General features: G+C 49.2%; 1 protein-coding gene and 1 non-coding gene across 4 annotated transcripts in view, besides 1 other annotated feature; both read left to right on the top strand.

Annotated features, from left to right (window-relative positions):
- Mur2B (Mucin related 2B) overlaps window positions 1–26,442 on the top strand; it is a 145,235-nt gene that overhangs the window by 94,365 nt on the left and 24,428 nt on the right. For 2 of the 3 annotated variants that reach the window (NM_001297860.1, NM_130571.3), the window contains 5 exons: window positions 15,633–16,509; window positions 16,652–16,765; window positions 16,831–19,756; window positions 19,861–21,813; window positions 21,897–22,145. In NM_001297860.1, the coding sequence (NP_001284789.1) occupies window positions 16,252–16,509; window positions 16,652–16,765; window positions 16,831–19,756; window positions 19,861–21,813; window positions 21,897–22,033 (5,388 nt within the window). In that variant the 5' untranslated portion in view covers window positions 15,633–16,251 and the 3' untranslated portion in view covers window positions 22,034–22,145. Of the gene's footprint in view, window positions 1–15,632; window positions 16,510–16,651; window positions 16,766–16,830; window positions 19,757–19,860; window positions 21,814–21,896; window positions 22,146–26,442 lie in introns of those variants that run through there. The other variant, NM_001201595.2, reaches the window with a different exon arrangement.
- Window positions 4,981–6,707: a mobile genetic element.
- Window positions 16,024–16,075, top strand: sncRNA:400 (small non-coding RNA 400). Its single transcript, NR_002460.1, has one exon. It is a non-coding gene; the product is annotated as a small non-coding RNA 400 (non-coding RNA).

Genomic DNA, 26,442 nt, shown 5'->3' with positions numbered 1-26,442 from the left:
GGTGGGGTGAGGAGGGTCGTGGAGTCGAAGGGAAAGGGCGCGGGACGAGCTACAAAGCGTAATCCAAATACACGGCCACACACACAGGCACAGACGCAGGCACATACACATGCAATCGGAAAAAAGGAGCTAAAAAATGAAAAAATGCAATCGAAACCCTACAAAAATATGTGTGCGCCCTGCCCGTCCCAGCCCTTCTCCCCTGCGCCCCACGCACACACAGGCATACGGACACACAGGCAAACGGACACACGGACACACGGACACAGATGCGTGGCAAATGAGCGACGCTTTCGTCCTTTTTCGGCCTATGAGGCTCTGTCGCCGCTGACGCCGGCGTCGCTGCTGCGTAACTCGGCAAAAAAAAGTGGAAAAAAGCGAAAAAAAAAATAAAAGAAATCCGCGAATGCACAGTCTTTTTATATTATATTCGCTTATATAGAAATAATGCACAAACACCAGTTGCAGTTGCAATTGCAGTTGCAGTGCCACCAACACAGATACACACACAGACATGCCAAATATGCGTGCAGGGAATGCAGCAGCGACTCCACATAGATATTTATATAAAATATATAGGCAAAAAAGGAAAAACTAACAAAAATGCAATTTCAAATGGAAAAAAGTTCGATGATTTTCGTTTTTATTTTTTTTTGGCTAACATCCAGCCAACCCCAATCCTTTTTTACCCCAGCGGGATGCAATTGTGCAGTGGAACAAAGGCGGCAATTAATAAGGATTTCGCTTTCGTATGAATGTGCTTAGGATTTCCCAACTATCCGTCGATTAGTGAATTGTCTATTGTGGCAGAGTGTTATATTTGTAAGGAGTGGGTTCGTGCATATTTATCTTATATTGATCGCATATTTTTGCTCCCTTCAATAACTCTTAATCAGCTGGCTCTAATTCAAAGCACTTAACATACTATCCTATCTACCACTGCTGGGATACACTTCGCCAATTGCTTTCGTCCCACTGTCCAACTCATTATATTTATTTAGTTAAGGACCACATACACACGCCCGCAAAGCAATCACACACACTGAGGCAGCTATGCCTAGACTCCAAAAAAGAGAACAAATCCAAATAAAAATGTACATCGCATTACGTATACGCACTGGTGGCCCAGCCAGCCCCGTTGGACAGTCGGCACGCCACTCCATGTATCACCCTTCTGCCTGACACTTCCAGCTGCAACGTTGCACGTACATAGGCAAACCTTTCAAATCCCCCCAAAATAAGCGACGCATGTGTAGGCCTATCAAAAAGTCGCAGTCACGCAAAACGAAGCACATAATGGAAAAGTGCCAAAAAGTGCAAAAAAAACAAGAAATCACCGATCGGTGGCCGATGGGGTGGTGGTCGAAAGGAGGGGGGGGGGGGCGGTGCTTGAGGCTGGTAAAGGACACGAATGGCAGGATGCAAATGCAGCAGAATCCAAAGCACCAGCGCAGCACTGCAGCCAACTCGCTCTGGCACACGCACTTTCGGCCGCACGCATGCCGGACACTGGCCAAAAAAGCAGTAAAACATAACAAAAAAAAAAAAAAAAAAAAAAAAACAAAAAAAAGGAAAAGCGCGAGAAAGTGTAACCAGAAAAAAAGAAACCAATGCAGAGCAGAGCAAAAAAAGACTAGAGCGTCGAAAATAAATGCACGCGCACAAAAAGTAGGCAACACAAAACAAAACCAAAGCCAAAACCCGAGCTCCCAACTCCCGTTTCCCATTTTCCATTTTCCATTTCGCAACTCCCATTTTGCAGCTTGTAGGCCTGTTCGCATCGCCGGCCGGCGGATGCCCGATGCACTGACATTGAATGCAACTGCCGCCGCAGCTGCAGTGCGATGCACTTGCACCACCCGCCGCCCCACCCACTGGACACTGGGCACTGGCAGAGGCGCCGGCAGCGACGTCGACGGCGGCCGTGGCGCCAATAAAATTAAAAAATAAGTCAACGCAAATCGAACCGAACGACGAGGACACGAGCGCAGCGCAGAGCGTTGCATTCCCCTATTTTTTAAATTGCCAGTGCGTTGTGTTTGTGTGCGTGTGTGCGTGTCCTCGTGAACAAAACAACCCCCGAAAACCGAAAAAAGGATGCACGCACACGCATGCAACGCATGCAACACATGCAGCACATGCAGCATGCAGTCCGGCCAGTCCGGCGAGCCGATTCCAGTTATGGGCGTTTTTTGTGCGGCGCTGGGATGGCAAAAAAACAACGTACAAAAAATGCTAAAAAAAAACACTAAAAAATAAAAGGCCAAATATTATAAAAATGCCACTGCAAGTGCAGCGCTGCCGCTGCAACTGCTGCTGCTGCAGCGGAAAAGTGCAGCGCAGTTAATGCTGGCAGTAGGCGGGTGAGGTGCGGCAAGGTCGTGGCGTGTGGCAGCGCGAAATAAAATAAAAAAAAGGAAAAAAGAGAAAAAAAGGAGAAAAAAAAAGAGGACAAAACAACCAAATTAAATGAGTGTGCACACGAGGCAACAAAGTGGAAATTATATAAAAATGCGCTAAAATCCGCCGACACACGCGCGCACTCTCACAGCCGCACAGTTAGGCGTTTGCTACTACACATATACATACACATGTACACAGCACAGATGCACATGCACATGCACATGCATATGCAAACGCGGCCACTAACACATGCACGCGCTCTGCAGTTTGTGCATTTTTTGCTGCCTGCTTTCGGGCGCCGCTTTTGGCGCGTGAGTGTGAGCAGGATAACTGGGGTGCTGGGCTGCCGTGTGAGTGAGTGTGTGGGTGGGAGCGTGGGTGTGAGTGTGCGTGGAGTGGGCCACGTAATATGTTTACTTAATAGGCCTAGCGAGCTCGTATATGTGTGTGTCCTCAGCCACGGCAATGCAACTGCACACACATTTGTAGGCACTGTAGGTGGCCGTAGTTAGGCATCTATGTTAGTTTAGCTAGTGCGGCTAAAAGTCAGGGGGGTGGGGGGCATCGAGCCACTTAGCTAGCCACCTGTTGAGCCACGGCATGCGAAACATGGATGTGAATGGGATATTTTCCAAGCGAGATGATTGGCATAAATATAATATGTATGGATTGCAATTAGCAGTAAATCAGATCCCTATGCGATCGCGAGCTAGGAATTTGCTGGCTCCTTGCATATCGTCCATTATGTCCTGGATCTTTGGTAAAGCTACTCTGATGGAAAGAGACGAGTTTCGCACGTACTCGGAAATAAATTGCAGATCAGGCATTTATGCACCCATCCACTCCCACGCTATCCAATATTTTCGTGGTGATGTCCAAATTGCCGTTAGCGACTGGAAAATTGCGTGAAAAACATTTTTTTTACCCCCGAACCATCGAAAAAATGATGAAAATAAGAGGGGCAGCCGCGAAAAAAACACATAGGCTTTGGTCTCTGGAATTGGGAGGGAAATTTCGGTCGATGGGTATGGGGATGGGATGGGCGGTTGTCTATGTACCGAAATAACGGTAATGCAACAGCGCCCAAATATCACATTAACATCAACGACATGTTTCACTCTCCCCACTCATGTGTGTGAGTGTGTGGTAATACATAATGTACGCATAAAAAGGACTCGCAAGAAACAAAACGAAAAAAGTCGAAAAATAAATACACATCACAAAAAAAATTTAAAAAAAAGGCTTAATAATAAAAAAATTACCAAAACTCCGTACATGGCCCTATACACACACATACACACGGACAGCGCTGCACGCACGAAAATAAAATGCAAATGCAGCTGACAAGTAGGGTCAGAGGGGGCGGTAGCGGAAATGGGAGTGGAAGTGGGTGCATCCAGCGGATATACCGTCCGCCATAAGGCCAATGCATTTTTGTTAATCGCACGCACACACGCACGTGCAATTTATTTGGTTCATTTTTCCTCTTTTTGCCTTTCGTTTCGTTTCGTTTTATTTCGTTTGTTTTGCTCGTTTTCTCCACTGACATCATTTTTTTTTCGCCTTGTTTTGCGTTGTTTTCACTTTTTGTTTTGCTTGTTTTCTGCGCTCAGCACGGTGAGTGGGTGGCTGTTGGCGGATGGGCGGTTGCTGGACAAATTACACATACGCCGCTTGGTACATGCATCAATACATTCGCGCATATTATGAAAATGACATGCAGGCGGAAAAGAACTGGAAAAAGTGTGGGTGCCAAGTGCGTATTTCGGCTAAGTGCCACTCCCACTCGCATATATATACCCAGACCAGACCAGCCAAGGCAAGCCCAGCCCACCCACACCATCGCCCGCCCCCCGCCGGAGGGGAGAGTGGCACGCCCACTGGTCGCCCACAGCGGCCGTTGCCTACGTGTGTGCGCATTTGATTTTGGGCATTAGCGGAAAGGGCACTCTGGATTGGAGCCGCACAAAGGATTCCAATGAGCCGACATCGAAAAACTCTCAACTGGCCGTGTGTGTGTGTGTGTGTGTGGGGTGTTTATCTATACTTTTGGATTATATTAACGTAAACGCGACTGGCCGACAGCACAGCACAAGTGCAGCAATTTGGCCGGCGCTCTGCTGCTGCTGTCTATTTGCCTTATTTGGCTCGCCCCTTTTTCGTGGATTTTTTTATAAACAATAAATTGTTATGCCTACGCGCAGTTATTTATTTTGATTTTTGTGCAACTTTTTGTGCATTTTCCAATCCAATATATATTTATGTGCTTAAATTGTCTGATTGCGCACACACACACACACACACTCTCGGAAAACTGGCAGTACATATATATGTATGTGTGTGTGCGTGTGGTGCAAAAAGGCAGCCATTTTTAAAATGTTAAAAATATAATGTAACGCTAGACCCGTGCGTTAGTGGAAGTAGATGTGGCTGTGGGAGGTGAGATTTTGGAGTTGGGGCAAGTGGTCGGTAGCTCGGGAGGGCGATGGACAAAGCTCCTCACATGCCATGTCAGCCACGCCCACACCCACGCCCATGCTCTCTTTTACGTGGTTGCGTCAATTTATATTAAATATCCTATCCCTATCCAAATGTCAACACCTCCACATATGCAGAAAACGTCACTGCACATGCAAGATAAGCTGCAACAACTTCCAAATTCCTAGCGTTACGTCCTTAAAAATTCTAGGAATAACCTTAAACAACAAATACAAATGGAACACACACATAAACCTACTTCTACCCAAACTACACAACAAGCTAAATATAATAAAATGCCTATCTAGTCTTAAATTTAACTGCAACACGCATACACTACTTAATGTCGCAAAAGCAACAATTATAGCCAAACTAGAGTATGGTTTGTTTCTGTACGGCCATGCTCCCAAAAGCATTTTAAACAAAATAAAAACACCGTTTAACTCCGCTATCCGTCTAGCTCTCGGCGCATATCGCTCTACCCCAATAAATAACTTACTTTACGAATCGAATACTCCCCCCTTAGAAATGAAACGAGACCTTCAAATAGCCAAACTATCCCAAAACCTAATCCTCTCCAAAAACACACCAATACATAAGTTCTTAAAGCCTAAAAAAGCTAATAAGAAAAAAACATCAACAATAGACCGAACAATCAAACTTAGCCTAGAACTTAATCTACCCTACAAACCAATAAAACTCCATAAAAACAAACCACCATGGACCCTCCCCAATCTAATAGACACGTCACTTAGAATCCATAAGAAAGAACAAACATCTCCAGACCAATACAGAAAATTATACGAACACACAAAGAATAACCTCAAAACACACAATTTCATATTCACTGACGGTTCAAAAATTAATTACACAATATCATTCGCCATTACAACGGAGACAGACGTCTTGAAATACGGCATACTGCCCCCATATTCATCCGTCCTCACCTCCGAAACAATCGCCATCCTAGAAGCAATAGAACTTACTAAAAACCGAAGAGGCAAATTTATTATCTGCTCCGACTCCCTATCAGCAGTAGATTCAATTCAAAACACAAATAATAACAGCTTTTACCCAAGCAGAATACGATCGCTAATAACGCAACACGCACCTAAAATTAAAATAATGTGGATTCCTGGCCATTCAGGAATAAAAGGAAATGAATTAGCCGATCAAGCTGCAAAATCAGCAAGCAGTATGCCACTTATCCTCACCCCAAACATAAATACCACAGATATAAAAAAACACCTTAAAGCCGACCTTGCGACAAAACAGAAAGAACACATAATAAACTGCAGTCCATGGTACCAATCTATTAACACGAACACCTCACACCCATGCGATTACCTTAAACAATCCCACCCAAATTGGACCAGACTCGACCAAATAAAAATAATACGACTTCGACTAGGACACACAAACATAACCCACCAACACTACCTAAATCCCAATTCAATACCAACTTGCCCGTTTTGCCAAGGTGATATTTCTTTAAACCACATATTTAACTCATGCCCATCCCTCCTACAAACCAAGCAAGATATATTTAACAACACCAACCCTCTAGACCTTCTTAGCAAACCCAATCCAGATAACATACAAAAACTCATACTTTTCCTCAAAAAAACTAAATTATACCACAAAATCTAAAAACAAAACAGGCATTTGTACATAACAAGCCAGCAATTAGTTACCAAATTAGATATTAACTAAATTAAGATATAATAACATTGTAAATAAATATAGCTGTAAGCCCCGTAGCTAATGCTATACTATCTAAGTTAGTCTAGTTTTGTAAACTATTCTATCTATCATAATAATAATAATAATAATATTAAATATATGTATTTTCATACATACATATGTACGTATAAATATGTATTTCTTTTTTCTTTTTTTTTTTTGTGTGTTTTTTGAACATGTTTACCCAGCTCTTAATGAAAAATGCTGGGGCCACAACAAATTAGCATAAACGATTTTAATTGATTCCGTTAGGCAGGTGAAATGCAACTGCCACTGCAATTGCCACTGAAGCTGAGTGTTCAGCAAGTGCCTAGATGCATGACGATACATATGTACATGTCCGTCTAGGTGGACAGATCGCAGGCATTTCTCCTGCACTCTTCCATGCCAGCCAGTCTTCCCGAGGAAAGAGCAGAAGATGTCGAATCCCCAAAAAGAGAAATCGTCGGCAAATCCCAATCTCACGATGCCCCTGCCCTTCTTTGATCGGCGCACAAAGCACAAAAACTTTCTACGGACTCCCAGCAGCCACAAAATACAAAATACAAAATGCGAAATGCGAAATCCGAAATGCGAGACACAAAGTGCAAAACCTGAAGAAGAATGCACGCTCGCTCCCCATCGATCTTACATGATTTAAGGGCAGGCATCTTGGATCGCCTGGCTCCACCCGGTCGCCCCCGTTAGCCCCGCATCCGTAGATACTGCCCCATGCCGAGCTACTTGCACTGCCATTGCCATTATGCCATTGCCATAGAAAGCTGTGCGCAAATTGCTCAACAATGCCACTGGTGCAGGGATGAGGAGTTGCATGCATGCATGCATGCAATCCCGAAAACGAAGCCACAAGAAGAGAAACGGAACGGAACGGAGCGAAACGAAACGAAACAAAACGAAACAAAACGAATTGAATCGCATCGAATCGAATGGAATGGAAACTCGTTTGTGTGTGCCAAAAATTGCAAACTCACAAATCTTCTTTCCCGAACGAGTTTGGGTTTGTGTGCTGTACTGTGCTGAGCTGAACTGAACCGCGCTCTCCCCTCTTCACCCCTTCCCATTCTGTTTTTTTTTTATTTTCGATTTAGTGCAGCTCTGCCGTTTCATTTTGCGTAATTTTTGTGTAATTTTTAGTGCCACTCACGATCGCACAAACATCGCACCAGAAGAACCACTACCACCGCCACCACCACCACCACCAAACTCTTCTCCTCACATGTGTTTGCAGTTTGCAGCCCCGCGCCGCCAAGGAAATTTTTTTTTTTTTTGTGGCAAATGACTTGACTCTATCTGTCTTCCCCCTTGACAGAGGGGTTTGTTGTGTGTCGAGTGGGAGGGGGGGGGGGGTATGGGGCAGGGGACAGAGCGCAGCAGGGCTTTTATAATTTCCAAAAACAAACTCGGGCGGCGAACGCGCTGCCGAGGTTAACGGCTTCAATGCAACTTTTTTGAGGTTTCTCAACGCACACCAGCATGCCGAGCGATCGCTCATACGCACACACACACATATACAGCAGCGGCAGCAACTTAAACTCAATATAGTGCATATATGTATATAACGATCGCAGCTCAGCGACCTAGCGAGGGCAACACAGCGCACACAAATTTAGGAAGTAGCTCGCAGGGAGAGGCTTCGCTGCCGCTGCCTTGTCAGCTTTTTCGTTTTTTTTTTTTTTCAATTTATTTTTCTGCTGCGTTGTGTGTGTGTGTGTTGTGTGTGAGTACGTGCACATTTCAAACTACAGTGTCCGAAGGAGAGAGCGAGAGGGACGAAACGGTCGACGATCGTTGGTCGGTCGCTGCTGCGGCTGGGTAATTTTGCCAAAAATGTATTGCCAAAAATGCTCCCCTCGTTGTCCTCGGTGCTCTCCCCACGACTCGGTATGGTGGCTCAGTGGAAGAGCAGAAGACCCTAGTTTGGCAGCTTTGAAAGACTGTACAAGTGAAGGAGCTGGGACACGGAAACTGACTCTGATTCGCAGTCGAACGTGGAAGGGATGGGGATGGGGATTGTTAGCTTAACTTATTTATGACGCACACACACACACGTGCTTGCTTGGAGGGAAAGATCACTCATTCACTCGCACACACTCGTATGGAGCAATCTCCGCCAGAATAAAGACACCCGGGATCAATGTACTCATTGCTCATCCTCGCTTTGCTTCGCAGCTCAGCTCGTCAATCTTCTATGAGCGTCGGGGGTTCTGTTATTAGCTGACTGAAGAAGAAATACAGTCACTGTGGTTTTTATCCATAAGATACAAGCCGCTGTGATAAGATCTCTTTGAAGGTAACCTATAACTCCCGCCCTCCCTAACCCACCCTCCTGATGGTAAAATAAAACTAACAGAGCTGCCTTAAAACTAATCCGCAGTTTATTATCAATCACGCTTCTGGTTAACCGCCAATTTAGACGCACTCTGGCACTCAGGAACCCACCAGCCACAAAACCCCATTTCCGACCCATTCCAGGCCATCTAGAATGTGCAGTGGGCGGGACACTCACGACGACTAAACGCAGACTAGGAGCAAGGGATTACGGCATTAAATGATTCGTCACACTCCCACACGACTGGCAAAAGGCAGAATCGAAATCTAAACCCCAGGGCCGTAAAATACACAAGCAACAATTGGCAGCAAGCTGGTAAAACAATTCACAAAACTACCAGCGAACCAGCGCACCAATCCCAGTAAGCGGGCAAACCACCAACCCATTATCCCACCAGCCAGCCAGCCAGCCAGCCGACAAGTTCAAAGTTCAAAAAGGCTTAAATGCCGCAAAAATCAACACTCTCCACATGTGCCAGTGTGTGTGTGTGTGTGTGTGTCTAATAGAGCAGCAAGGAGTGGAGTGGCGGGCATGTTTTAGAAGTGCCGCCAAGAGGCAAACCACTTGAGTACGCCTATAAAATGGCTGTGAAATTTTCACACTAAAAACTTTCGCCTCGAACCCGCAAGGACGCACACTACAGGGGAAAAGCGGAAAAACCCAAAACCATAGCCCAAAGTTAGGGCTAACACAGGAGCATAACTGCTGCGTGCTAATGCTAATGCTAATGATGATGAAGTTGTTGATATGCTCAGTGTGCGTGTGTGCAAATGAGCTAGCGTTTAGAGTTTTAGGGCACAAATTCGTCATAAAATCACTTAAAACGGCATTAACAACCCCCGGCATGGGATGGCATAGGGTGGAATGGGGCTACGCCTGTCCCACACATGAGCGCTGGATTGGATCGGATCGGCTTGGCTCGGATCGGGTAATTGCGTGTCAGAACTTTTCAACCTCTGACCCCGGCAAAGTCACCCCTCCTTCCTTTGTGTGTATCTCAGTCACGGGACCCTTACCCGTCTAATCCTTTGATGGCCCTAATCGCTGCCCACTCCAGAGCCCTTCCTTTCCCGGCCGCTTCCCAACCCCATCCCCATCCGGTAGCTGGCATACATACACTCACACACACATACGCACGCACGCACGCATATCATGCTAATTTGCGGACAGCCGCCTTCGTTTGACTTGGCTTCCGGTTCTTGTTCGGTAAACGGCAACCGGACACCGCATAAAACTTGGACCCGGGGCGGGCTTGAGGCTGAGGAGGAATGAGCCGCCAGTGAGCAGTGTGGGCCTGACCTTATGCTCACTCATGTGGCAGTGGGACAGGGGCGCAAAAGTGGCATAAAAGTGTTCAAATCATTTTAGGGTTAATTTCCGCCTCCTTGGAATGGGAGCAGATACAGTGGTGTGCTGTGGGAGGACGGAAGACCTGGAGGAGTCCTTGCTAATTAATTCACACGGTGCCTTGGGTGAGGGGGCACTTGCCACTTGCCACTTGGCGGCCCAAAAGCGAGCTGGCAAAGTTGCTCGAGAGTGAAATCGTTTGACGCAGCACGCCTGTGCCAGAGTGTCTTAAGGCGGCCCCATCCCATCCCATCCCAGCTCGTCCCCTCATCTCTTGGGCAGACATCCCCTGGCACCACAAGCTAAACACATTTGTGGGTCAGTCAATAGAGGACGTGCTGCGCCTGGACGAGTGGAGGCGAGTCGAGTCGAGTGGAGTGTGTAGAAATCCGAGAGTTTCACTCTTGAATTTCTAATAAATTCATGGGGCAAGGACACGGGGAAGGGAAAGCGGCTTAAGTGCGCCACCCACCCACGGTATACCCTTTTGGGCCGATTGTGTGCGGTTGTATTTCACTCCACGTTCCGACTTCTAGACTTCTCGTGATTATGTGTGTAATTTGCAATTATGACTTCCTTTGACGTGGCTTCGTTCGTCTGGGGCTCGTGGGCTTGATTCGGCCAGCCAAGATGGCTCAGACTTATTTAATAAACTTGTTCGCCGTCCCGTGCGGTGTTATTGCTTAATTTAAATGCCCGCATATGGCCCCAGGACATTCGGTGTTTTCAGGGTATTTAGGATATCCAGGATACTCAGCACACTCAGCACACACGCACACTCGACCGACCGCAAAGTGATTCACACGCTTCGGGTCGGGTCAAGATGTCTTGGCCTGTGCTGTGCCTGGGTCTGTATTTGGGTCCTTGGCTCATCCTTGGCGGATGCGGAAGTGGATGTGGAGGTGGTGGTGGTGGTGGACAAGGGGGATGCGTCCCACTTTCTTGCCGGGCATCTTGACTTCACCCTGATTTGGTGAATTGGTGATTTGGTGAGGGTTGTGCCGGGCACTGATGTGTCGGCGGCAGGGCAGGAGTCGGGGACCACAACGACTCACTGTTGTCTCTGCGTCGAGTAATCCCAGATTTCTGGTTATCCCCTGACCTGCGACTGTGTGCGTGTGCTTGTGCTTGTGCGGGGTGTCGCATTCGCATAATTTGTAGGTCATGCATATTTGGCATGTTTGACATGTTTTCTTGGTGTTTTACATGATAAACACTCAAGGGTGCTGGCAAAGTAAAGCACACACAAGGACCAAAGACCAAGGACTTGGGTCCTTGTCTCAGTGGCCGTATTATTGGACGTGTGCGTGTGTGTGGGTTGCTGTGCATGGTTGTTTTGAAAGCAATTTCTCAGTCAATTTTGCCGCTTGGGCAGGGAACTTAATTTGATTTTCGAGTAGAAAACTTTGCCTGTTGCCAAATTCCCCAAGGTGGTCACCGGGAGGTTTCCTGCAGCGCTTTCCCCTTCGGTTGTTTCGTCTCTCTCTCTCTCTCTCTCTTACTCGCTTAATTTCGGTGACTGGGACTTTAATCAAATGCTAGCCGCGCACTCCTCTGATCTCAAAAGCAACCGGTTTGCCAAATCAAGGAGAGCGAATGGGCCGCGGAACGAGTTTTGTTAGTTCCGCGTCGAGCGTAACATTTGTGTCCAGACCCAAGGCTCCTCCGTCCACGTTGCAGGCACATGTGCATCGGTCGAGGGGCAGCGGGAAGACGGCTCGAATCTCGATCCCAAAGTGCACTTATGGCCCATCTCGAGCACGCAGCCCCAGCCGACCGCGGCTTCAGTGCCTGCTGATTTCTATGTAGGTCGCTGCAATTCAATACTGGCCCTACGCACCCGCCCTGCCCCCGATTTCAGATTTCAGTTTTCAGATTTCTGCGGCTTCGGTTTCGCTTTTGGGCCCAGTTTCTGGCTCGCTTGGAGTGTCTCTGCTAATGCGTTGCTTTTTCAAATCCTGCCCGACTGCCCATGCACTTCTCGCCGGTATGGGGAATGCAGTCGCTGGCCAGGTCGCTAACAGGTTTACAGTGGGCCCTCTCGGCAGGATCCGGACCAACTCGGACTGCGCCCTGCTTGGCGATTAACACATCAACTGACGGTCGTCGCTGCTTTGGCCGCACCGACAGATGGGGCTCATAGCCCATAAATCAGGACACGCTATCGTTGCGACGCTATCTGAGCGGTTCTATTTCGATTTTGGGAGCGCCTTGGGCCTGGCACACACTCAACAGGCGGACAGCTGAGTAGCGTGGCGTGGTCTAACGTAACAGCAACGGGGACATTCACATCTCCGACTTGGACACATGACACACACACACACACACTAACTAATGTCTGGTTGCCAGGATTACAGCCACAAAAGAGAGGAGTCGGAGTCTGGCGCTTGACTGCTGCCATGGCAGCGCTTAGCCTCAGCCTGCCACTGAAGGTCACACGGCATAGTCCCGTGAAGTAGCCTCTGAGCACGGCTCGCACAAGGACATCTCACTCCCCTTGCACACACACGTGCACACCCACACACACAGACGAAGAGTGTTGCAACCTGTTGAAAACAGCTTTTCGCAAGAAGCAAAAGAGAAAGCTAAACGCGAGAAAATCCTTTTGCTAGAGACACAACAGCAGTGGAATAAAAGCCGAGAGAGGCTGCGTCTGTGAGGATGTATGTATATATATATATATATATATCTACATAGCTGTTTGTGTGTGCTTCCATCCACCACCCACGCCACCCCTCGTCATGCCTAATCTCGGCCCATGTGGGACACCACCCTCCACTGGACGGACACAGGCCTACAGGTGGTTCACTGCCGCCACAGCTGTTGGTGTAATTAGAGCGGGCTCCACTGCGCCACCATTCCGAGATTGACGTCTGGCCATCAGTCGAGTCCAGAACGGGCGCTCAAGGTCGCCACCCCGACCACTTACCTGTTACCTGGGCCTTGAAGCAGCAGCCTTGAAAGCGTTGCCCGATTTTTTCTCAGCACGCCTTTAGCCGTGCAAATTTATCAGTTGGCGCACTTTCGCATGCTTTTTTCTAGCGCTTGCTTGGTGGCACTTCTTGGTGGGCCCACCACCCACCACCCACCACCCACAACCACCCAACCTCCACATCCTGTCGTTTTTTCTGCTGCTTCACGACAGGAGAAGAAAAGAAAAACCTGACGTCGCTGCCGGCGGCGACGGCGCTAGTTGAAGGAAAAACGACGATGGCCGAACGAGAGTGAAAGTCTTGGCCACATGGGGACATGGAGGCGTGGAGAGAGCCTTACGCACTCACTCACACATAAAGCCGCACACACACACACACCCACACGATGACGCCAGCGCCGCAGTTGACGGCGACGCTGCAGCGAAAGCGGCGCCAATACCAATACCAGCACCCATACCATATACCCATGCAAGCCAGGCTCTTTTCGTTTCGTTTTCTTTGCCATTTTTACTCACTTTTCCTTCAGTTTTTTTCTTTCTCCGATGCGAGCCGTGCCTTGGCAGCGCTGCCTCTGCTCTGCTTTAAGTGCTACTGTTTATTTTGGTCTTATCGCCGGATTTTCCCCACTTTCTCCCTCCTCCCTCCGGCAGCGGGAAAAATTTTTCGTCTTTTTGGCTGCTACCTTACGTGCTCAAACTTTTCTTAACTATTTCTCTTCTGTTACTTGCTGAGTTTCCTTTCCGTTCCTGGATGGGTGACAGTAGGAGGGCTTCTCAGTGGCACGGCGCTCTTTCCGAATAGTTGGGGCACGTAAGCGAAGACGCGGCCTCCAGGATGCCCCCATCCAGGATCTCTTCCCAGCGACTCAAGCTTTTTTCCAGTCGTTGTAGAGGGCAAAAGCTTTTGCAGAGGGTATGTGTCTCGGCTCACGCGATCGGTAGTGGAGCACAGAACCCATCTGACGATATTCAGCCGAAAGAACTAGCATTCCGATCGCTAGTGCTGCTCCAAACCAACGGTGGAGACCTTCATCGCCTCTGCTTTGTGCCGGCTTCAGCTGCATTTCGGCGTAGAAGAGACGGCACTCCGTGCAAAACGATCAATGGGGCTTCTTGTTCTCTTCTGCCGGCATTCTTCCCTCACATTCCATCGCGAGCATTTGGCTGACAGCATAACTAATCGCGACTGTAACAGCTGCTTAGAGCTGACACCTTGTATGTGGCATACAGTTCTTAATGGAAAATTAAAACTTTGTAATAGCGGAAAAATGCATCAATGGAGCTTATTAGTGCTCTCTTTTACGTCACGAGAAGATTCTCGAGCATGCAATCGGCCACATGTCTTCGGCACATTCCATCGCTTTCCCTTTACGAACCGCTCTACCATATCTTTCATTCTACCTGGCTTTACAATATCTGCAGATCTCTATGCGTTGCAGAGCGGCCACTCATCTGTATCACTGTATCTGCTCGAGACGTGTTCAAATGCAAAGAATTCCAAAGAGATCTCGATTAATGTCGAGCTTGTCCAACAGCCGATGACCTGCTGATAGCTCTGGCTCCAGTCATTCTAAAGTCAATCTTGGGGACTACGTCCCATTGATTATCACGTAGCCTGAATGCCCAGACAGCCATGTGCTCCAGATAGGGAGTTTTCTTGCGGAGCTTAGCGCAGGTGATATCAGCAGCTGTGGACAGTATTATTTATCTGGGGCTCAGAGCCGGAAGCACAGCACGTCCGTATCAGAATAACTTTTCTGATGAAGAGAAATCGAACTTACTAAAAAATCATGTTCGAAGGGAAGTTGTTATTAACGCACGCATGCCCTGTCATCTCTGTTTTTTCATATGACCCAACTGATTCCAAAGTGCGATCGGATCAGAGTAGTGTAAATTCGATTGGCATAAGACATCAGACATCAGACCAAAATGTTTACAAACTTTAGAACACCACGTTGTGATTGTGAAGTTGGATCGCGGGAGTATATGTATGAATGATGGGAATTATTCTGATTTAATTGTTTCATTTCATACTAAGTGGAACATATTGCAGAACGAGTATTGCAATTAGGTATTCAACGAATCCGTTGTTCCTGTCTCCTAATTGGGGAAAACGTGCCCGATATTGGGTCTTAGGCTCTTTTTTTGGCACGGTAGGCGATTCGTGTCTTTCCGCCCAAAGCGTCGAACGTGTTGAATGACGCACCAGCAAGCCACGAATTTTAAATTTTTGGATGCGTAATTCCCGCCCGCGCGACGCGGCGTACGTGTAAGAATCGTCAAGAGACAAAAATGCCGAATATGTTTTTTGGTTACATGACCTTGGTTCCGAACTGCTCGCCCCCAATCGATAAAAAGTGGTTAGAAAACTATCTCAATGCAGTCCCTCTATCGTTACAGGAATTGGTTTTGCTCTGGCCACATCCATTGATCACATCTTAGGCGGCTGCGGATCACGGATGGACGATCGCAGATTCGGAGATTACTCATCCAGATGTAAACTGAAGCGGGAAAGCATCTCCGGTGCGGAAGTAGCTCACGTTGCTCTCCATCACCCTCAGCTCCATTTAGTCATGCATCTTACGGCGGGCACGGCCGTGATACGGTAGCCCGCGCTCCCCGGCGGAGACTCTCTTCCGGTCCGCGGTCACGTGGGGAGAGCGCTCTGCACTCTGCACTCTGCATTCTGGCCGCTGCACCGTTAGCGAAGATTTGTTGTGGTCTCTTTTGGGGGTTCACCCAAGATCTTCGTACTTAACTCACGCGGCGCTCAATTGGCATGCGAGTTATGCAACATTCTCGGAAGCGAGCGCACCCAGCGACCTTTTAAGCGCGTCTGCCCTGCTCCAAGTCACCACTGCCACTCCAGAGCTGACCGCGGTCGCAACCAAGGTTCCACGAATAACAGGCACACTAAGGATACCAGCCCTTGAGAGTCAACTCCATCAGATGAGCCCAGGACCACGAGGACAAACTAGTTCCAGTCAAGTATCAAGTCATCTGAAGTAGAGTGCCCACCATGACGCACTGCCTTTGGTCGACACTGCTGGGCCTGCTGTCCGTGCTCTCCACGGCCACCAGCCGCTCGGTGCGGCAACTACCAAGCGCATATCCACCGGTGCTGCCCACCGGATACTATGGACAGCCGCCCTATGCTTACCCACCCTACGGCTATGGCTACCAGGCGCCACCACCCGTTTACCAGCCTTATTACGACAACGTCTTTGGCGTCTTCAAGAGTTATCCCGGCGGTGGATTCCCTGTGCGGTTCGATTACGTGAGTAGAAACTATCCAAATTACAAATTGAATTTTAGAATATATCTATTGGTAGAGATTTCTTGCTTAACCAGTAATTTGTAGTTAGTTTTAATCATTAAGCTTTTTAACACATGTTTCTATTGTATATTTCCAATCGTAGAATAATCGCTGCTCACGCAACTACATTGGCATCAAGCCGCATCCCGACCAGCAGCAGTACTACTATGTCTGTAAGCCTGACTGTGTAATCTTCAGCAAATGCCGCGGCCTTGAGGTGAGTCCCAGACGACCGCTTGCCCTGCTTCGCCAGCCACTCAACTCGCCTTTCCCGTTTCCCAGAGCTTCAACGCCAGCAGCGGGCGCTGCGTGCAACACGTTCCACAGCACAGACCCGACCACAGGCCGCCGCAGTGCCAGAAGGAGGGTCGCTTTCCACATCCCCACGACTGCAAGGTGTACTACAGGTGCGACAAGAACCGGACGCAGCCTTGGCTTTTCGCCTGCCCGGCCGGGACCATTTTCTCGCCGGTGGAGCGCAAGTGCTTGCCAGGCGACCAGTGCCCCTCGACGGAGATATCGGACAGTGGCAGCTACATCCCGCAGAACTGCGAGCTCAAGTTTCCCGAGTGCGCCGAGGAGGGCACGTTCCGCTCCCCGACGGACTGCGCCCTCTACTACACGTGTCGATTACAGGAAAGTGGCACATATCTGCAGACGCGATTTAAATGCCCCGGCAGCAATAGCTTTGATCTCGAGCGGAAGCTGTGTCGTCCCCGCAGTGAAGTCGACTGCTTTGACTTTGTTCCGGGACCCGTTCAGGTACCCTACGCTCCACAGCCCTACTATCCACCCTATCCAGCTGCACCGCCACTCTATGAGGAGGACGACTACGATACGGGAGCCAGGGAACAGCAGCCTGCCCTTAAGTCGGAAAAGCTTCAGGTGGCGGCGGAGGGCTTTGAAAAACCTTCGTTGAATGTGGTGGTTTTGCAAACAACTACTTTGGAACCTTCCACTGCCTATCATAAATACCCCGCCTATCCATCGTATCCCTCATATGAGTATTCATCCCACCATCGCGGTAAGGAAAGGGCTGCAGAAAACCTAGAGCTTGAGAAAGAGGGCGTTCCGCGCAAGCTTAAGCTCTCGGAGAACATTGTCATCCAGCCCGAAACGCCAGCGACTGCAGCTACCACTCGTGAGCCTTTAAATGATATTAACAAATATCAATACAAAAGATACACCTATGGTACAGACAAAAACGATGTCACGGAGGCTCCGGAAATCAAATCACCTTTAAAGGGCTTGCACCTTTCGGAAAATATTGTTATTCTCCCTGAAACTACGACTACCACAACTACGACTACCAAACCAGTGGTGCTTACATGCCCTACTATTTCACCACCAGATACAACTCCCAAACCAAGCACAACTACTGCAGTCACAAAATCAACGCCAAAAATTTCAAGTACCGAACAGCATAGCACGACGACCGCTAAGACCACTACTACTAAAAGACCAACAACTGTTACTGAGAAAACCTCATCGGCTACCGAAAAACCAAGGACAACTGTAGTGACAACAACGACTCAAAAACGCAGTACGACAACTCACAACACCTCACCAGATACAAAAACAACAATAAGATCTACAACGCTTTCTCCGAAAACGACGACAACACCTTCCACGACAACACCTTCCACGACAACACCTTCCACGACAACACCTTCCACGACAACACCTTCCACGACAACACCTTCCACGACAACACCTTCCACGACAACTACGGTAAAAGTTTCAACCCACAGACCGCGAACGACTTCTCAAAAAACGACAACAGCTTCTACCACTACCAAAAAAACAACAACTTCTCCCAAAACTACAAAGACTACGGATATCCCAACTTCTACCACCTCTAAACTTTCCACAACAACCCAGAAAACAACAACGACTACTCACAAATTTACTGCAGCAACAACTTCTACTGAGAAACCAAAAACGACTACTGAGAAAACATCAACCGTTTCCACTACCACTAAGAAATCCACAGAAAGTTCCCCTAAACCTACAAGCAGTACGGGGAAACCAACAACCACTCCCAAGCCTTCAACAAGAACGACACCAACGACAACTAAAGTCACAACCACAACTCAAATAACAACAACGACCCCCTTGAGATCCTCCACGGAAACTACGTCCACTCAACCCCCAACAACAACTACACCTCAACCAACGACAACGACGACTCTTACGGTTACTCCGAAAACCTCAACGACAACAACGACCACAGAAAAGCCAATAACTAGTAGTCCTAAACCTACAACAACGACTCAGAAGACGACATCGACGGCTCCAAACACAACTAAAGTAGCAATCACTACGCAAAAAGAGACAACACCTACACAGAGCACCTCAACAACCATATTTACAAGGAAAACAACAACTAATAATCCAGAACCGACTAGTACCGAGAAACCTATCACCTCGACGACTCCAAAACCTAGTACAACTACACCAAAAACATCAACAGTTGCGTCAAGCACCGAAAAAACAACGATTAGTTCTCCCAAGCCTACTACCGAAAAGAGTACCGAAAATCCAACCACGAACTCTGTGAAAACATCTGCGTTAACTAGCTCCACTCAAAGAGCAACAAGTACTACATCCGAACCGACTAAAACGACCCAGAACATAACAACGACGACTCCAAAGCCAACTACGTTGAAAACTTCTACTCAGGAAGCAACAACTTCTACTCAAAAAGTATCCACGGTTACTATTACCACTAAAAAAGCCACGGAAAGTTCTCCGTTGACTACACTAAGCACAGAAGAACCAAATACAACTCCCAAACCATTGAGAACAACGACTCCAACGACAACTTCAGTGACAGCGACTACTCGAATTACAACGACAACCATTTCGGAATCCTCTACGGAAACTACGTCGACTCAAAAGCCAAAAAGTACTACGCCTACATCTACAACAAGGACGACTCCGAAGGTAACAACAGTGATCGTTTCTACTCAAAATCCAACAACGACCACTTCGAAAACCTCCACGGTAACCATAACCACACCAAATCCAAGTCCAAGCACACAAAGGCCGACCACTACAACTCGGCAACCGACATCAATTACGGCATCAACTACAAGTATCGGAACCACGAGGATTCCAACTACCACTAACCCGCAAAACTCCACCTCCTCGACTGATTTGACCACTGTCACGCGACCGCCATGTCCCGATCCCGACTCCACCTCAGGTAAGTCTTCTGCCCATAAGCATCCATTAATCCATAATCCATTTTGAACGCTCCTCCACCACACAAGCAGCACTGAACACCTAATCATGACACTTGCCTTACAGATAAGAATACCAATACTGCATGCACACAAGAACTCCAACAAGTGAATCTACTTGAACTACAATCACCACAGAAACAAGAACAATTCACCCACACACGAACCCACACTGCACTAACCGGAAGTAGGAACACTTTGGGCGGGCAGGAAGTGCCGGACTACATGGATGATGCACCGTCTTCTGCTGAGGCGGAATCAGGGCAGGCAACAACAGCGAAGGCACCAACAATGTCCACGCTGGCGGCGGCCCACCTACTGCAAAAACTATTCCACATAATCTCCACGACGCCGCCGAGCAGGGAGCATGCTCCTACTCAGCGACCATCCAGTCAGCCTTCTTCCAGCCAGCGCTCGCGGGGAGTGACCATTGCCCAGATGGCCAGGCATAACCTGGCCACCTCTAAGCCCTTTATCGCCCACTCCCTACGGCTCTCCATCCAGCAGCTAGCCTCCACCCAGAAGCGCTCTATCCCGCCCAAGACACTCGTTACGCACAACACCACTAAGGAGCCGGAGGACTCCGAGTACTACGATAGTGAAACATCGGAACAGTACACGGACGAGGACAACGAAGTACTGGACAAAACGCAGCCAAGGGCTATGTCCAGCACCACTGTGGCCGCAGTGCTTCCTGCTGTTCCGTCTACAACCACTGAGCGGGAGCCACAAAAAACATCTTCCTCTCCAAGTCCGACCAAGGCAACTTCCTCTACAACAACCCAACCGATTGAGACGACAACTGGGGACCTAGAATACGATAGTTCCGGGAGCTCTGACTATGTGAACGACGCGAATGACATTTCGAGCGGTGTAGTCAACAGCCTGGAGGCCAGGAAGAACTTCCTGCTCAGCCTTCTAAAGCAGCGCCTTACTCAAATAGAACGAACAGAAGCGAAGAAGCCGGCTACAAGCACGTCCACCACCACAGACGCCCCTAAGACATCAAGCAGCAGTACAAGTCCTGCGTCCACCACAAGCGAGAGCACTTCTCCGGTCACGAGTTCGACCGCAAGGTCAAGTCTGACTGCTAGTAAGCACTTAGGTCCAGAGGCACTTAGTCGGCAGAAAAGTTTGACACCTCAGAGTGCGGAATACTATGATGAGGACGATGACTACATGGAAGACGAACCCGTTGGTTCTTCTGATGCTGAGAAAAAAGAGCACGGCACAGTCTTAATATCAGAGAAACAAGCAGCAGCCACCGCCAAGCGACACATCGCACCTCCATCCGCGCAGCCTCTAAGGCAGGCGATGCTCAATATATTAGCAACTAGGAGTGAGGAAAACAAAGTGGATTTGAAAACCACATCCGACGGGCTGCAGTTCAGGAGATTTGAAAGCAGTCAGATTCCCACTGAAGGTCCTCCCAACCGCGCATCAATTGTTGTTGCTGAGGCTCTAAGCCGAAGACTTGCCGACAACGTTGGGGAGCATCTTCCAGGACCAACCGTACCACACACATCTGATGCGAAAGCAATCTCATCAGTCAGTCAAACAACGATACGAAGCAGAGAATCACAAACTAAATCATCTTCTCAAACACCACCATCGATATCTACAGAAACACCAGCGACACAAGCAATCCAGAACCATCGAACAGACGAAGCCACACAGAGTACATTAGAAATAGTCACACAGACCACTCCAAAATCAGCGCCACCAGCAACAGCTGTGCCCGTCGCGGTGCGCCAGGAAGTGCTGTCGGTGAACAGCAGGCCCTGGTTGCTGGCGGCGCGCAACCAAACCGTCCACCTCACACCCATCTCCTCCATTGCCGCTCGAGCGCCAAGCAACCCAGTGAGCCACGCTAACCGTTCGATCAATCCACTAGTGTCCAGTCCCGAGGACCACTCCACGGAGAAGGTGCCGCAGCTCATCGTTAAGGTGTACGAGCCCATCGACCTGAAGATCGTCTTCTGTCCGAAGTCGTGCGACCAGGACCACGACCACAAATTCGGTAAGTCTGACTTTGATAAGCATATTTTTAGCCCTCCCTAGTATACCCAGTACCCTGACCTATGACCTATGACTCGACCACAGACCCAGCTGATAATATTAAGACGTCCAACTGCACGGGAGGCTGCGACGAGGAGGAGGAGCGGATCCACAAGCATGTCGACATCCAGTGGAAGCCACTGGAGCTGACCGACATCGCTGGCTTCCGCAACGCCGTGTAGAAACACAATGAGGCCCACGAAATTCCCGTAGTACGATTTCTCCAACATAGAATCTATAGCTAGTACCTACAACTACAATAAATACTATATAACTTTTAATCAACGAAGACGGTCTGGGTACTGGCGAACAGCAAGTAGGTCGCCTTGGCCAGCACGGGGTATTTCGACCCGCACAGTGTGCTCTCCATGCGATGCCTCTGGTTGGGTGGCATGGGGGTGGTGGGGTTGGTTGAGTCCTGCTAAAAGAAACAGCGGAAAGCGCGCAAAGCCAGCTGGCAAAAGAAGCAGGCAGAGTGCACACAAAAAGTTGCACGCCAAAAGGAAAGGAAAGGAATGGAATGGAAAGCAAAGGATAAAAAAGCGTGCCACCACGCCGAACGTCCTTCAGCCTGTGTGGGTAATGGTATATGGGTGGGTCGCGGCTCTGAATGTGAATATAGGTGTGGATGTGGATGCGGTCGTGGTCTGTGGTTATACTGCCTGCATGTGTCCAGAAGTAGCTGCCACCTGTTGGCAGCCCAATGCTGCCGGCTGGGCCAACAAAAGAAAGAAGTCCCTAACACAGTCGTGGCAGCCAACAACAAGACCAAGCCAAAGTCGGCACGCCGGCATGCCCCCCACCCGACGACCCGCATGCCATTCCACATGCGAGTGGGCACTTGGCCACCAGGCGCCCAGTGTCGACAGCCAGTGTCCGCGCATTCCTGAAGCGACGTGTGCTGGCGGTGGTGGTAGGTCTGTGTTTTGTGTTCGCGGCAAGCAAAAGGAGCAAGTGCAAGTGCAGTCATTGTTTTTGCGGCAGCTGCATTGTCGTGCTCTTGTTGTCTTCGCTTCTTTCCGTTTGTTTTGATCTGCTCTGTTCGGTTCGCTTGTTCGGTTGTTTGGTGTAGTTTGGTTGCTCGGTTGCTCGGTTGCTCGGTGGTTGGGTTGCACGTTGATGTGGCACAGTTCTCACATAGAGCACATAGAGTTAATCAATGCCCCACACTCCCACGATTGCCATCTAAGCACCAACAGTGGCAGGCTTTTGGGCGATTTACAGTTATGCGTGCCACAAATCGGCATCAAACGCGCTTAGCAGACATCATCCTGCTGCTGCACAAATCTCCAGTTGGCCATGAATTATTCAGCAGTTCAACAGTTTGCCCCCGCCCTTCCGCATCCGCATTCGCATCCGCCCCCCAACTATGGCGCACAATTTGCAATTTTCATGTAGCATGAAGTCTTGGATTTGACTTGCCCCTGCCGCCGCCACGCACACATGCTCCTTGTGCAAATCCTTTTTATGCCCGCATTATATAGTTCGCACGCATTGCTTCTGCCTCTGAAGGGATGGGTACTGGATGGATACTGGGATCTGCCTTCTGCCTTCTGCGTTCAGCGTCCTGAGCCCGGGACGTCACATTTGGCACACGATGCGCGCGTCATTGAATTCCATTTCCATTTCCATTTACTCCGACTCCGCGACCCCTCGACCCTTCGACATTGCGAGCCTCGCGAACTCTGCGAATGCCAGAGCATTTCCACATTTCCATTTGCAGCGCGACGCCATTCCGAGGGCCATATAACCAAGTTCAATTACCTGTTACAGCCGTTAGATGAATTTCTATGGCCAGTACATGTCCCGACTAGTTGAGTACAGCTCACAACTGCCATTTCTTGTGTCTGCCGGGTGGATGGGTGGATTGTTGGATGGGTGGGGATGTCTTGTGCGAGTGTGTGGCTTTTTTGAATATTTGAAATGTTTTTGTTCGCGCCACGCCAACAAGTTCGACAACATCGGCGATGGCTGAAAGTTGGGGAAGTGTGCGTGGAGGTGGAAGAATAACGACACACTTTGGCACGCATTTGTGATAAACATAAATGAGCTTAGAAATGAACCCCGCAGGATAAGGCGCACACGCCCACACACTCCCACGCACTCCCGCACACGCCCACACACTCGAGCGTGTTGCTAGAAGTGGATGGGTGTGGTGTGGCTCCTTTGGGGTCGGACATGGAGTCGGAATCGGGAGCAGAGTATTGACTACATACAGTAGACATCAAGTATCAGGCCGAACAGAGCATTATACAAATGACACGACATTAGATAAGCCTAAGTGCAAATTGGCTTACAAACCGGGATTTGTGTTTGCTGCTCCCCCCTACCCCTTGCCGCCTTTGTTCTGCCCGGCTTAGCGGGGATCCGGATACGGATCCGCTACGGATGCGGATGCCGATGCGAATGCGAATGCGAATGTTCGTTTGCATGCCACAGCTGTCCCGACTCATCACCTATGCATGTGGCCATAATCCGCCGAGTCAGATTGATAGTGCTGCTCCTCCGGCACCGAGGAGTCCCAGTGCCCGTCTGCTGAGCCCATTTTATGGCACCCATTTCTTTTTAGCACGGCTGTGTCAGCGGGTTCCACTAATGCGTATTCAATGGGCACCCCGCCGACGGCTGCACTTTGTGTAAGTGCCGATATCTGGGTCGCCTCCGTAGTGCTTTCTTTTTGGCCAGGCGGAGCACCGACCACCGACCACCGAGCAGCCAGAGCTCGGCACAAAAAACGGCAAAGAATCGCCGTGTGCATCGTGTGCGCAAAAAGGAGCAAATTCAGCAGCCGCACAGGGTCGAGTCGGCGGAAAACAAAGCCAAACCGAAAGAGTTTGGCAACGGAGATGGGATGGTGGGGGTGGAGTGAATTGGACATGTGGCACACTCCGTGTGAGGAGCAAAAAAACTGTCAAAAAATTCGTCCTTGATTCGTTGCAGTTTCTTTTTGGCGTGATCGGTCTGGTCTGGCTGGGTTCGAGTGTCGTGCGAGCCGTGAGTTTTCTAAAACGAAAGCAAAAAGATGCACACACACAGCCGTGGATGTGGATATGGCTGTGGATGTGGCTGTGGCTGTGAATGTGGCTGTCGGTGCGGAGTGGATGAGCAACTGGAAGTGGAAGAGGGCCGTGGCCCCGGCAAGGACATGCGGCTGTCGACTGGAGATGGGGCTGAGGACTGAGTACTGTGGACTACGGACAACGGACTGGGGCTTCGAGTTGGTCGTCATGAATGAAACTCTCTGATTGCCTTTGTGTGTGTGTGGCATGTGGCACTAGTCGATGGGTGGTGCGTGGTGGAGTCGTGTTTGTTGCTTGTCTTTCGCCATCTCGGTTGCATTCTTTTTTGCTGGCTGGCGTCGCACTCTGATTGCTTTTGGCTTTTGCCACCAGCGCAATCACTTTTTGTGTACCACATTTGCATGGTGCTTCTTTTGCAGCGCCAGCTCCGTTTGCTTCTTTTGCTCATGCTGCTTCTTTTGCTCCTTTCCTTGGCCACCCAGTAAACCATTCAGTCAGCCAGCCGGTCCTTTTCGCCTCTTTTGGCATGGTGGCTCACTGGGGCAGGAGCTCGTTTAGCCGATTGTTTCATTTGATTTTGCCTCGCTGGCCCCGCTCAGTTGCTCCACTTGGCCATGTGACCATGTGGCCGTGGGATGGGGCTTTGTGTCCAGATTTTGTGGCCGAGTGCATTGGCTGGCGTGCTCCGGCGAGCGCTTTGTGCGCGCCCCTTCAATCGCGCACACTTTGCTGGCGGCACACAAGCGGCAACAATTTGCAACTCATCGTTGAGTGCACCTGCAGAGCCTGGCCAGCGTAGCTCCCTGTTTCGGCCAAGTGCCTTCCAAGTGGCCGGCGGAGAGCTCTTCAGGCGTGTCGCGTTCAAATCCTATGGATGCGGGCCCGTATCTTGACCTCGCCTGTACTGAATTGCACCCCCACCTGCACCTTCACGTGCATCTTCATCTGCTCCTGCTCCTGATCGTGCGGCCCAGATTTGCACTCAGTGGCAAGGCAAACAGGCGGCATTTGCCGCATTTCGTTCATATGCAATCGCATTAAGGTTGTCCTTATTATTTATTGACTTAATTGATTTTAAATATGCATAAAGCCGCGGTCCATCCAATATTTGTCTTTGGCTGCAAAGCGCAAAGGTGGCAGTGGCTTTCAATTAGCGTTCCCAAACACGGCATCGGTATTACCAGGACACCCGGACGGGGTCCTCGATATCCGAGGTTTGGAGTGGACTGGGAACTGGGAGCTGGGAGCTGGTAACTGGTAACTGGTAACTGGCGCTACTGGCAACTGGAGTCTCGCGGTGGCAGGGCTGGGTTTTTAATCTACTGTTTGCATTATCCGATTTCAATTTTTATGTTGCTTTTTCGCGGCCCACGCACAGCAAATATTTTCGTTTCTTTGATGCAATGTCGCTAGTTTTCCACATGCCCGTTGACGGCAAAGACGGGGGCACGGCGCGGGGGTGCATATTACCACTTTGTTGATTAAAGATTAATTTTGGTTCGGAAATGCACAATGTGCACCGGTCGTCCGTCATGTAACCAATGGCCCCACTTGAGTGCCGGAAAGCGAGC

The sequence above is a fragment of the Drosophila melanogaster genome, chromosome X (assembly GCF_000001215.4).
Source record: "Drosophila melanogaster chromosome X".
Taxonomy (NCBI): Eukaryota; Metazoa; Arthropoda; class Insecta; order Diptera; family Drosophilidae; genus Drosophila; species Drosophila melanogaster.
Note: the sequence above shows the minus strand (reverse complement) of the source record. Positions and strands in the feature narration are given on the sequence as shown.